The sequence below is a fragment of the Triturus cristatus genome, chromosome 8 (genome assembly GCF_964204655.1).
Source record: "Triturus cristatus chromosome 8, aTriCri1.1, whole genome shotgun sequence".
Classification (NCBI taxonomy): domain Eukaryota; kingdom Metazoa; phylum Chordata; class Amphibia; order Caudata; family Salamandridae; genus Triturus; species Triturus cristatus.
The window spans coordinates 1,268,117,605-1,268,132,066 of record NC_140591.1 but is presented as its reverse complement, the minus strand read 5'-3'; the positions used below and the strand labels follow the sequence as shown (position 1 = coordinate 1,268,132,066).

The 14,462-nt window shown below is 44.0% G+C and overlaps 1 protein-coding gene across 1 annotated transcript in view; it reads right to left on the bottom strand.

Annotated features, from left to right (window-relative positions):
- The window catches only part of F5 (coagulation factor V), a 582,702-nt gene extending 569,546 nt beyond the window's left edge, over window positions 1-13,156 (bottom strand). The window contains exon 1 of the mRNA XM_085622982.1: window positions 12,712-13,156. Coding sequence (XP_085479108.1) covers window positions 12,712-12,860 — 149 coding nt within the window. The 5' untranslated portion in view covers window positions 12,861-13,156. The remainder of the gene's footprint in view (window positions 1-12,711) is intronic.
- Between the last annotated feature and the right edge of the window lie 1,306 nt (window positions 13,157-14,462).

The following is a 14,462-nucleotide window of genomic DNA, read 5'->3' as shown; positions in this document are numbered from 1 at the left end:
ACACAGTGGTGTGCACTTAACCTCTGGTTGGTAGTACATTATTTGTCACTCTATTTGATTCCAATGATGCTCATTTATAGCTGTATATGACGTTTTTGTCGTCAACAAGATCTCCAGTATACCCTGTGGCTCAACGCAACGTAGTTTTACAATATTCTTGTTTTGTTGTCCTATTTATTTTCTTGTTTGTTTATCTACATTCTATATCCTAGGACACTATAAATTTAGTGCTCTCCCACCCTGGCTTCGATCTCATCACAGCCTATGAGGGTGAGTTTCCTTACACTACTCCTGTTCTTCTTTGTTTGCGTAGCGAACTCTGGGGTTGTCCAGTACAATGATATGTATGTTTTACTGCTGCTCGCTCGAAGTATGTCCTGCACACGTTTGCTCACAATCGACGCATGTCACGGGTACATTTGACATTACCACTTGTCTATAGGAACCCTGATGTCTCGGATTGTTTTTATTGTAATGCTACCTTGATTGCTATACTTGTAATTTCTTCTCTCTTTTTTCGCAGGTTGTGTTATTTAACTTTTGGTACCACACATTTTTAGGGTGCTGTACGTGTGGCCACCATTGATACCTCCTAGAGGTTGTGACCACCACCAAAAAAGTGTAGGTAGCCTCATCATTTGTTGGTCCTGAAGAATTGCCAATTAATAAATTACCAGGCAAGAAACATGTTGACCTTTTTAGCACATTGACTCACACACCTAAAGGAGAGAGATGTGCGTTTCACTTTGGTTTTAATCAGGATGGTGACCATGCTTTATTAAAATAGTTTGAAGTGGATCACCTATCCCTGTTTTAGTTCACTCACTGCACACCTCACATGCACCTACACCAACTAGCAGAAGCAACCCCTTACACACCTCACTCATCGGCATTGGAAATAAAGATCTTCGTTAGGAAGGCCCCATTTGGGTGCCTGATCAGGCATTGCACCGCCGGCCCGATAAGGAGCAAGACCCGATGATGAAGCAAGACACCCGCTTGTTGGGTGTGTGAGGGTCTTCTTTTCCAGAAGGAGTGATCTTCTCTCCTACGTATCTCATCACCCTCACATTGTCACCTTGGTATCTTCTAGTTATACTACCACACCCTGCGTCACTTTTAGGAACTGCATACCTCTTTGTTTTCACTGCTTGATGGGCACGTATGCTGGACCTATATGAATAATAAGAAAGACTATTATTTATAAGCCCTCTTATCCCTCTAGTTGTTTGAGACAACTAGTCTTTAACCATATGGCGATAGCAAGTGTGCTGATGAAAAAAGATGCCATATATTCCCTACACGCAAAGTTCACATGTTGGTTCAACCTACTATATGAAGGTTTTGCTTTCACGGTTTTTAGAACCCATTGGAATCTTTTTTCTACAAGAACTGTTTGTGGCTTATGAAGCGCACTTGGTCCTCACTATTCTATGGCAAAAACAACAATTGATAGACAGAATGGGAATAGTCCAGCCTGAACTGCCAGGCCAGGTCCTCGCTGGACTGGACATAAGCATCCTAGGACCGGTTTCAGGCTTTCAGCCCTCATCAGCCAAGACAGCTTGACTCCAGTGGCATGGAGAGCACGGGACCCACGTCTGGGCATACCCGTCCCACTCGGGGTGACAACTGCAAAAACAACAATTGATGGACAGAATGCAGAACAATGTCATACATTCACCCAGAACAAAGATCTGGGCCTAAATCCATCGTTTTTTTGCTCACCATGCCATTCCAGATAGGACCCAGCCATATGCAAATCAGTCTTGACCCTGCACCCAATGGGAACAGTCCAGCCCGAACTGCCAGGACTGGAAACAAGCATCCTAGGACCGGTTTCGGGCTTTCAGCCCTCATCAGCCAGGATAGCTTGACTCCAGTGGCATGGAGAGCACAAGACCCACATCTGGGTGAGCAAAAGAATGATGGATTTAACCCAGATCTCTTGACTGGGGGTGAATGTTTTGATTTGTTCTGCATTCCGTCCATCAATTGTGTGTCTTGTGCTTCCTTACTATTCTATGACAGGACGCTGTCGCCCATGCTGTTAAAGGTAGCCACTGTGGATAACCTACTCTTGGTGACCTGGTATCTCTAATCGGTGTTGGGTCAAGGTGCACTTAATATTGGGAGACACCTTTGTAATGTATCCCCTGGTGCTCTGATAAAATTGCCTTGAATACTGGCAATAAAACATATTGAGCTATTCTTTGCATAAGAGGTCTTAACATGCTGATGGCTTATTATTATGTGCAGAGATTATACATCAAACTTTACAAACACTCTACTGGCGCATTTTCAATTGTTCTTTTTTTGCACTCACAGTGTGCTATATTAATAGAGGACTGACAACACCTGTTGTTTTTGGCTGGTATTCTCAACCATGCTCTGCTTAGATTACAGGTCAGAGTGAGTTACATGCAGGAGCTTACTCACAGTGGGATCAGTGGGTGAGCACTAAGCTGTTTGGTTTCTGCATACTCAACCCCCATCTCTTCCTCTGAGTTCCTACCTGTATATACAAGAGATAGATATAAAGAGTCACCATGCATGCTATTCCCTGGTACCCCTATGTAGCTCAGTGAGGTGTCTTTCTCCACAATCTGAGTGTACTTTGTAACGATGATTTATAGGAACCTGTGATGTGAGTTTCTGGCCTCACCCGGTGTTGAGCAACAACTGAGGCAAGAGTGACGGATGTTTACTACTAACAGTTATTCAATGGAACACTTTGTTGGCTTCCTGAGTGGGTTTTTTGCTAGCAAGTTGTGGCCGGACTGTTCCTAATTTGTAAACTTCCCTCTGCACTCCATTCTTTGATGTGAATCTGGTGTGAAGGCCTGTTTATTCATTAGCTCTCTGTCCCTCCATTGGCTTCACTGCACAATGCCATAGGTATCATAGGTGGTTCAGATGCAGCTGCACTGGCACCCAGGCGTGAGAGGGACCAACTAACTGCAATCATGGCTGTTTTGCTATCCTTCCTTGCTTGCAGTCAAGCCCCATGCGCCCTTGCTGTGGGGATGTTGCTTTGGGCCTTGGAGTAATGGCCCAAGGGAGGGAAAAATCAAAGCAGATGAGACAGCCAAGTTTAGGCCTCAGACAGATGGTATGGTAGGAAGGGAGATGGAGAAAGTTGGGCCGATATTTTTAACAAAGGGCAGATGAGACAAGCAACTTCCCAAGGCAGTAGCTATCATTAGTGAACCAGGTGAAGTGGCACTGGTACAGAGGGGTGTGAGGGATCTACTGCCTCACAGTCCCAGTTTCACTTTACAAAATAGGTATGGTGGCTCCTTTTACTTGTTAGCATTAGGGCCAAGGACAACCTTACCGCAAAGTGGGTTAAGCATGTGGGAACTCATTGTTTTCTAAAAGGGACAGAGAGCCTGTTTGAGGATTGGAGGGATTGCCATGCACAGGTGGGGTGTGTGAGGCTGTGTGTGGGGGGGGGGTTGAAAGATGCAGACCAGACATCCTGCTATTTGGGGCTACAACTATCATTACTGCAGCTCGTGTAGCCGCATTGGGGCCCATGAATGTGGAAGCTCGCAACACCTTGATTAAGGGAAGTAGTGTTCTGGGAATGATTGTGAATAGCAAACAAGAGTAAATCCGCACCTGTATGAATGCGAACCTCTACAAGTGCAAAATTACTTCTTTATTTCGTTATTTTTTTATTTATTTCTGTAACTGCACTTCTTTACCCATGGATTTACCTCTGCAGTTGCTGCTGATTTACTGTATTTCCCATTGAGAGCATTCCTCATTTCCTTATCATCCAGATTAAAGTGAATCGCTTCACGCATATTTTTCATTCCCTTACTGTTATTTTAGTCTCTTTACTTAGTCCCTCTATTTCAGTATTTTCGAGTTTGCGGTCTCGTATCAAGTTAGTGTGGGCCTCTCCTTTCAAGTATTGATGCATTCTCCTTGCCATGTTTTGGTGCCATGCTTGTATTTTTGTAATGCGCTCTATAGGAGTTCTTAAACCTGTCAGGCTTGCTTCCATCAACAACGGGACAGGCTTTCATGGTGTAGTGAAATTAGTACTGCATTTCTGCAAGTAATTTATATTTCTGTACTGTATCACTTGCACAGTACACATGTCTGTTATTGTTGTGCACTCTCTCTCCCAAAGAGTTGTAGGATTGTTTCCTACCACAAAAGCTGTCACTTTGTGGGGCCAGATAACTCCAAAGGTGCAAACCCAACTTGTTCCCATTGCATTTAGCCTTCCTATTCCTAGATAGATCTGGAACATTTGTGTGAGTAGTGTCACCAAAGTGTGTATATCGGTGTAAGACTGCCAACCTTCCAACAAAGAACAAAACACTGTATGAGAATATGGATTATACAGTAGGTAGTGTGGGAGAAAGTTGGGAGGGGGCAGGGGCTGCCACTGACAACAGACAGGGGTGTCAAGCACAGCTTATTATTAGGGATGGCCAGAGAGCAGAGTGGTCAAGCTGCCAGTGGGAATGGGTGTTCACAAGAGGTGGAAGTGAGAACTCTAAATTGGGCTTCTGCACACTGGTGGTTATATTGTCATGCGATGATGATTGAAAAGATTTTTAGTTCACTGCAGAAATAGCGATTCGAGGGCGTTTTTAATCCGCAGAGCACAGCTGGTGAAGAGATGGTACCTTGTCTTCTCCATCCTGCATTTTCTGATTTCAAATCTGGAAATGCTGGTGCTCTGCATGTTCTGTAGGAGGACCTAATTTGGTTGCCAGGTATGCCAGACAGCAAGAAATTACAGTGCTGCAAATTCCACCGAAAGGTTTCAAGGCACTAAGGATACTGACTGGACTGTGAAGGGATATGATGCTGCAAAAGAGGGTCTTAGAAAATAGGGTGGATTTTATAATTTTATTAGCAAACAAGAAGCAGTTCTCTCTACAAATCTGACAGCCACTGGCCGACATACTTGGAACTCTGAAAAAGATCAAGATTTGGTGAGCATGCTGCATAGGGAAAATGCAGTCCCTGACACACTGGTCACTTATCACCTGTTCATTGCTGTTTTGAGTTGGTAAAGAGGTTAGAAATGTGTTTACATAATGTGTGCAGTAAAGGGAAACAAAGAAATGCCTATTTGAATATATTTCAGAGTGAAATTAATGTTAAGGGAATGCTTCACAGTTTGAAGGTAAATGAAAATCCTCTAATTTCTAGAAGAAAGTCTATACCTGGAGAAGAATCACCATATGCAACTTCAGAAATTAGAGGATGTTCAGTTACCATTGAAATTTTAACAAGGCCCTGATTCGTTGTCAGGTTTGTGATTATCATTTTTTTATATTACAGTTTTCTCAAAATACACGTAATTTCAAGATGGCAGCAAAACTGTAGGAGCACTCAAATGCGTACCACATCTCTTTTTATGATATTATGTATTTAATCTTAAATTGCCTCCTAGTGGGACACTTAGACATTTAATCATATTGTATATATTATTTATTAAAAGTGTCTACATGCAGGTTTTTTTTATAATGAATACAACATTGTATACATTTCACACAAACTATTTTATTCTTGGAAGTTGAAAGGACAGTACTAATATAGTGTATTTGAGGGATCCTTTAAGTGGGGTTTTAGGACACTCGTGGGTAGTGGATAGTATTCTGTCTGGGTACAGTTGTGTACAAATAGTGTCCCAAAGCACACAATATGCCACTACAATCAGGTAAACAAGTTAATGTTGGCACTTGGCTCCACAGAGTTGGTAAAGTTCAAGCAGCACGTCTAGGTGTTACTAGGAGTTACAAACACAGATATGACATGCATCTGTAAATAACAATCTATAAATTCAATTATTGTTCGGTGCTTTATGTTCAGATTATAACAGTACTTTATTTAACAGGTAAGTGAATAAGTAATTGAAACTAAGGTACATTCACAAAACTAAAAGGTGCAAACACCTTCAAGGGCAGACATGTGGTTCTAGATGCATTTATAGCACAGAAGTGCCATGATATTGGCAATCTTTAATTATGGGTCAATGTTCATGTTTGGGAGCTGTCATCTGTATTTGGGTGTGCCAAGTGAAGTCACTACAGTATTTGCAAATACTGTCTCATTCAAGAGGCCAAAAGTGTCTAACAAAGAAAATCATTGTATCAATATTTTTACATACATTGTTGCAAACAATCTTCTATGGCTCAGGGTACAAACTGGCCAGCTCAATGGGCTGAAGTCCCAACTGTTGTGTTTCCAGTCAAAATGTTCCAAAGGCCTTTGGCCCAAAATACCTACCAACAAACAAGATTGTCATTTAAGTTGCACATTCAAAGTGCAAAAGATTCTGGATGTCCAGTTCCAGATGCTATTGGAAATCTAGAACTCAGTGCCCAGCCAAAGGCCTAAGTAGTCTTATAGCTTTTAGAACAAGGGAAGAGGTGTGGCGCCGCGGCCAGGGGGACTGACTCCAGAATCTGGGGTCACGGTTCGATCCCAGGCGCCGGCGGCAGATTAGCCCAGCACCATGTGACTCTGGGCAATAGCTTGCTTAATCTTCCCGATGGCCCCCAGCGCCTAGAGACCCTCAAGGGTGATTGTTTGCGCTTTACAAATGTGGATTCTTTTTAACAAGGCAGGTGTGGTAGTGACTGACAGCCACTATGTATGGGTACCACATATTTGGGGCCTCTCACTCAAAAACTGTTGGTCTCAGTCGGAATGGGTTGTGGACACTTACTGGACCTTAAGCTATCACCCAGCGCAAGCTACACCTGGATTTTGGGGTTATGGGTCAGCTTTAACTTTAAACTGTGACACTTCTAGAACCATAACGGCTAAGGAGAAATTATTCTAGAAACAAGATGACTTGTTTCAGTTAGCTGAACACAATCCATCCTAATGGCAGAAGACATACGGTACTATTTACAGTGCGGCTGAGAGGGCACTCCACCATGACCATGGCTGAGTACCCTGTTTGTCAAACTGCCAGCGGGCACTTTCTGTTTTGAGTAGGGGAAAACCACCTTGTTTCTGCTCGTGGAGCAGAATGCAGCACATGTAGAAAGAGGAAAAAACGAGGAGTAATAAAGATACTTCTCCTTGTTACACCTCGCCTAGGGAGGCGTGACATTTTGACGCATTACCTGATCTACCACTGATGGTAAAATGCGGGAATGCGCCAAAATCTATGGGAACGCCCACGCTCCACCCATGGAACGCTTTCCAGGGTGCAGAGTAACGCAAGCCAGCGATCTGCTCTGCCTTGCGTTATTCGAGATTTATCAAGCCATGCAGGGCCACGCAAGGTGGCTTTGCGTGGCTTGACAAATCACGCTTAGGTTTTGTGTCACCCTTGCGCCCCCTTGCGTGGCACAGGGGCTAGGCAAAACCTTGATAAATAATGCCCTATGTTCTTAGTCTGATCCAGAAAGTTACCCTCTTGAGTCTCCTCACTCTTGGGAGTAGCTTTGTGAAGCAGCCAAGGTCTAGCTAAAGAACAGGAGGGTTGAAGGTTGACACTAGATGCAACGTCATCCGTATAATAAAGATAAGCAGTTATCTTATAAAAAGGGAAAGGTCTTTGAAAAGGCCAAATGATTATATAGCTATATAAATACACAAAGCATAAATAGAAGCGAGCAATAGAAATCAAACAATTCAGGAAAACAACTAAGATTCACAAATGAATAGAAGTAGCAACACTCAGCACCAAGTCTATACTTAAAATGCTCTGTTCAAGAGCACTAGCTGAGAGGGACTGCTGCACTGCTCAGAATGTTACTTAGAAACAAAGAGGATTGACCCTGCCACCTAAGATGGTTCTCGCGCTGTACTGTCCACGATCATTAGCCGACCCTGATCAGGAGTGCATCCCTGAATGTGTACAGCTAGCCGCGAAGAATTTCTTCATATTTAAAACTTCATTCTCTGATAAAATGCCCTTAACGGGACAGTGGGGCATACGTATACAGAAGGAGGCACGCTGGCAAAGTGCACATAACGGGGCAATGGTGCATAAATATACAGAAGGAAGCACCCTGCCAAAGTGCACATAATGCGGCAATGGTGCATAAATATACGGAAGGAGGCACCCTTCCAAAGAGCACATAATGGGGCAAAGGTGCATAAATATACAGAAGGAGGCACCCTGCCAATGTGCACATAACGGGGCAATGGTGCATAAATATACAGATGGAGGCACCCTGCCAAAGTGCATATAACGCGGCAATGATGCATAAATATACGGAAGGAGGCACCCTTCCAAAGAGCACATAATGGGGCAAAGGTGCATAAATATACAGAAGGAGGCACCCTGCCAATGTGCACATAACGGGGCAATGGTGCATAAATATACAGATGGAGGCACTCAGCTAAAGTGAACCTAACGGGGCAATGGTGCATAAATACACAGAAGGAGGCGCCCTGCCAAAGTGCACATAACCGAGCAAATGTGCATAAATATGCAGAAGGAGGCACTCTGCTAAAGTGAACCTAACGGGGCAATGGTGCATAAATATGCAGAAGGATGTACTCTGCTAAAGTGAACCTAATGAGGCAATGGTGCATAAACATGCAGAAGGAGGCACCCTGCCAAAGTGCACAAAACGGGGGAATGGTGCATAAATATACAGAAGAAGGAACTCTGCTACAGTGCACCTAACGTGGCAATGGTGCATAATTATACAGAAGAAGGAACTCTGCTACAGTGCACCTAACGTGGCAATGGTGCATAAATATACGGAAGGAGGCACCCTTCCAAAGTGCACATAACGCGGCAATGGTGCATAAATATACGGAAGGAGGCACCCTTCCAAAGAGCACATAATGGGGCAAAGGTGCATAAATATACAGAAGGAAGCACCCTGCCAAAGTGCATATAACGCGGCAATGGTGCATAAATATACAGAAGGAGGCACCCTGCCAATGTGCACATAACGGGGCAATGGTGCATAAATATACAGATGGAGGCACTCAGCTAAAGTGAACCTAATGGGGCAATGGTGCATAATTATGTAAAAGGATGCACTTTGTCAAAGTGCACATAACGAGGCAATGGTGCATAAATATACAGAAGGAGGCACTCTACTAAAGTAAACCCAACAGGGCAATGTTACCTAAATATACAGAAGGAGGCACCCTGCCAAATTGCACATTACGAGGCAAAGGTGAATAAATATATAGAAGGAGCACTATGACAAAGTGCACATAACGGGTCAGTGGTGCATAAATATACAGAAGGAGGCCCCCTGCCAAAATGCACATAACGGGTCAGTGGTGCGTAAATATGCAGAAGGATGCACTTTGTCAAAGTGCAAATAACGGGGCAATAGCGCATAAATATACAGAAGGAGGCATTCTACTAAAGTGCACATAACGGGGCAATAGTGCATAAATATACAGAAGAATGCACTCTGACAAAGTGCACATATGGGCAAAATGCTGTTGAAAGGTGCAGAATACTGTATTCTGCTAAACTACAGATAACGGTGTACTTCTTAATTATACAGAAGATTGCACGACTGCCTATGCACTACACATAATGGCCCAGTGCTGTCTAAATAGACAGAAGACTGCACTACTGCCTATTCACTACACATAACGGTGCAGTGCTATCTAAATAGACAGAAGACTGCACTACTGCCTATGCACTACACATAACGGTGCAGTGCTATCTAAATAGACAGAAGACTGCACTACTGCCTATGCACTACACATAACGGTGCAGTGCTATCTAAATAGACAGAAGACTGCACTACTGCCTATGCACTACACATAACGGTGCAGTGCTATCTAAATTGACAGAAGCCTGCACTACTGCCTAGGCACTACACATAACGGTGCAGTGCTGTCTAAATAGACAGAAGACTGCACTACTGCCTATGCACTACACATAACGTTGCAATGCGGTCTAAATATACAGAGGACAGCACTACGGCCTATGCATTATACATAATGGTGATGTGCTGTCTAAATATATAGAAGACTACACAACTGCCTATGCACTATTGCGCAGAGCTGTCTAACTGTACAGAAGACTGCACTACGCCTATTCACTTTTGCGCAGATCTGTCTAAATATACAGAAGACCGCACTCCTGACTATGCACTACACAAAACGGCGCAGTGCTGTCTAAATACACAGAAGACCGCACTCTCCCAAAGAGCACTTAACAGAGCAGCACTTCTCAAATATACAGAAGAGCTTTCGAAAGGGTTAGTGAGCATAATAGTTTAGTGCTACCTACATATTCACAAAGGTGCCCTCTGGTGAAGTGCACTTAGAGTGTGGTACGCCTTGAATAAATGCTGCATAAGTGTACCTAATGGCACAGTGCCTCTTAAGTATAAAGATGTGTACATTCCTACTCCTTGTTAAGTGTACCTAATGTCATCGAGCTGCCAAAATATGCAGACAAGTGCATTCCTTCGAAGTACTCACCATAAACACGAAGAGGTGCCTTTCTGCCTAAGTGCCCAGAATGAGGCAGTACTTCCTGAACATACCGAAGAGCGCGCTCTGCCCAGGCGCAAATATGGCGCAGAGCTGTAAATAAAACACCGAGCTGTCTAAACATATGGAGGGCGTAACCCGGCACAACACCATTACACACAACGGCGCACTGCTCACACAGCACTACTGCCTCAATGTGTATAACGGTTCGATGCCCGTACACAAGAAGGTACAGGCTACCTGTGCAGCAATGCTCGTGTCAGCTTCAAAACTAAACACAACGATGCAGACCAATGAAAATGTACAGAAATAATAATCGTTACATCCTTTAACGTAAAAGCATCATTCGAGTTCCGCGCCAATTCTGCCTCGGCAAATCTGTGGGGTAATATTAAACTCAAAAGCCTGGCGGTAAACGAATTCAGTCCCCACATCCAAGCTCTCTCTTTTTTAAGATTTTTCACTGCATTGACCGGAAATGCTATTGTAAAATGTGACTACGTTTAAGTTTTCGAGCCGTCACAAACGCCTTCAGACGTGTGAAATTGTAAAAAAAAAAAAAAAACGATTAAAAAGTCAGAACTCGTACATCATAAATTCCCCCCTGTGGTTGCTTGCTTTTTTAACTAGTTGTATTAGCCTTTATATAGAAGAAAACATAAAATAAAACCACAAAGAAACCCGTGGATAGATGTTTGGCTTTCGAGGGATGCATAAAAATTCCCGTTTGCATGGCATGGAAATCTACCTGCGTCACAGATTTTCATATCTACGCCTGTCCCTGCATGCAATTTCCTGATAATTGTCAACACTTCAGACAATTCACTAGATTAAACTTGGCAGTAAGGTGTTTTAACTCACGTCATATTTAGTTTTCTCTCCGCAAGAGAAATACCTCGGATTGTATCACCAACACCTGTGCTGGCTGAGAGCATAGCGATTCATTTTATTTTGCGTTTACAGTGTCTAAAGTGCCCCAGTTTAACGCAGACAATTCCTGTCTTTAGAAACAGCGCGCAATTTTTTTTTTCTTCTTTATAAAAAATGGGTAATAAAACTAGTTGAAATAAAAAATTAAAAAACAGCGCGCAATAATTGCCTCTCTCTCCATCTGAGCTGTGATATGTGGAACTCATGCGCCAAGTCGGTGAAATTCCGAGTTCAATGTGCGAGCCTTTTGCCCTGCTAGTTCAACAAAACAAGCACCCATCTCTGTGCCGACGCACCATGGCTGTTGGTAAAACTGCCCTGTTCTCCTGTTGAGGAATCATTTTGCCTAGAGCTAGAAGCCCATGTAATACGTTCATGCTGCCTTCCCTTTCACACCTGGCAAGGAAGGGACTTCTACATTTTTCAGAAGATTTACGTGCATCATCTCCAGGGTGGGAGACATCTTCAAGAATTGAGGATGAACAGCTGTGCTGAACAGTCCAGGAATGGGCGCTCGTCTGTTTTTCCTCTTGCAGTTTCCAATGTGCATACATTTAACTCATAATTTCACCGAATTAGTGCACGGCCTGCAGGGAACACAACTCGGAAACAGTAAGCAGTGAAAGCCTCTCTCCGATTCTGAGCTTCACTGTCTGCAGCCCATACATTAACTTGGGGAAATTCCAAGTTAAATGTATGGTCCTTCGTGGAGACAGTGAATACAGCGTTCTGCTCTGCGTTGGTCTAGTTCTAGCACACATCTTCAGGCTAGGGCCCCATAAGGTTATGAACACCCACAAACACGTGAAGTTGTGCATGTTTCCGGGTGTATGTATGCAGGGCCACAACCTACATCCATTTGTTTAAAAAAAAAAAGGGGGTTGATTAACAAAGATGTTTATGTGAGTTTGTGACAATCTTGACTCATTTCTTAATTTTCAGAAGTGGTTCACACCTACTAATGGAAGAGGGATTCGTGGATCTTAAGTGTCCTACTGGGGGATTTCCTTCAATACTAAGCTCCATCGACGGGGATAAATGTCATCGGCCCTGAGTCTTAAAATCAGGGAATGTATCCCACAGGTAACTTTTAAACTCACCCAAACTGAACTTATGTGCACAAAAAACGTGTCAATATTTACCTCGCTCATCTCGTGTTTTAAACGGAGAGGCTATTTATTGTCTGCCTGACCAAACCCCCCCCCCCCCCCCCCCCCCCCCCCCAGTTGTTGACAAAGGTTAGCTGACCCACAATGGCGTCTAATCCTGTTCTCTTCTCCCCCTGCCTTCAGCGGCCGCTGCCATTACTCTACGCTGCCCAGGGGTGTCTCTAAGGCCCAGAGCAGGGTCAGGGTCCCTCTTTACCTGGTTTGGCCCTCCTCCAGAGGCTGGTAGCTCCAGTCCACCATCAAGGCGCCCACGTAGTGCTGACGCAGGGCTGCCCGCGCAGCTAAGGGCAGCCCGCAGAGGGCCCCCACGAGGAGCAGGAGCGCGCGCGGGCCTCTAGCAGCCATGGGGCTCCGCGGATTCTCGGCCACTTCGTCTGGCAGGTGTACGGTGTCTGGCCCCTTCCTGCTGTTTCTGAGGTGGCAAGGTCTGTGGAGGACCGTCGTATCCAAGCCCTGCGGTGCCCCTGGTGGAGGGAGGCTCCTTCCCGGACGCGTGGGAGGGCGGGAGGCCGGTGCCTGGCGGTTCTTCACTCTGCAGATAGCTCTCCTCGCACAGAAGTGCGGTCCGTCCCCCTCCGAGCTGCCAGGCACGGAGCCAGTGTGTGGGCTGCGAGGGCACGCAGAGGTGCTGCTCTGGAAGTGTCTGTTTGTTCTGACTGCTCTACCTTTGTGAACATGGTACGAGCCAAATTCGGTATGTTTTCGTCATACCTGTGTGATTTGTCAAATTCCCACTGTCAGAACTATTTCGCCACTGCACGTCAAGTTTGAGGTGAGTGAGGCAACAAATTAAAAGGGAGAATCGGAGGAAGGGTCTGACTCGGCTGTTAAAGAGTCCATAGACGAGCCGAGCCCTGAAAATGTTTGCTATATGTAAATATTAAAACCACAAACATCCCGTAAAATATGACAAAGTCTCTTAAAAATTCAAAAAAGCTTATTGACGCGTGAAAGCTTTGACATTAACATGTCACATTATATACAGCACTGCACTAAGAACCACTTATAAAAGTGAGTATTTTAAACATGAACAATTAGCAGTGGCGTAGCAGGGTCAGGTGGTACCCGGTGCGGAAAATGTCGTCACCCCCGGCTTGACAAAATGGCAAAAATATGTGTTTAAAACACATATTTTTGCCATTTTGTCACCCCCTCAGTGATGTCACCCTGGGCGGCCCGCACCCACCGCACCCACCGCACCCCCCTTCCTATGCCACTGACAATTAGTGAACTAAAAAGCCAGACTGTTGTCATGCAAACCCCATATGTTGCACAGATTATTATTAGGGCCACTAGAATTATGCAATTCCGTGGCTTTTGTTTTGCCTAATTTTCGATTTGCCACATAATCCATCATCTGCTGCATAATTGGCAGATTTGAGCAGTTTCTAGCTCAAGTGGATCAAAAGTTACTAAAAACATGGTGACGTGTTCGCGCATAGTAGAAGGCCCTTCACTAAAAGGTTCACTGCTCATCTTTTACTTGCTTACTTTTGAATCTGGTTTCTAAACTAATATTACTAAGGTGAAATCCTTGTCTAGACACTATTACAGTGTTTAAAAATGCCAAAATAATGAAGTAATATTCTAAAGAAAATGTGGCACATAATTTGCCTTTTGATTGCCGCTTGATTTAGCCACCAAACTACATAATGTGATGCTCCCCTGCTGCATAATTCCAGTGGCCCTGATTATTATAGAGCAACAGTGTAGTCTATTAAATGAAACACAATAGTGTTTGTACAACTGGTATTCTGTTTTTAAAGCATGCTTCTAGTAACGTAAGTTTAGATTCCGAATTATGTGTAAAAAAGTGAAAAGTTTATGAAATAACCACTTGATTCATCTTGAGAAAACCACAGTACTATTTGACTTGGAACATAGATCATTGTATTATGCACTTTTGCTTTTGAAACTGTTTTCTTCAACGGTACTGTATAAAAGAAT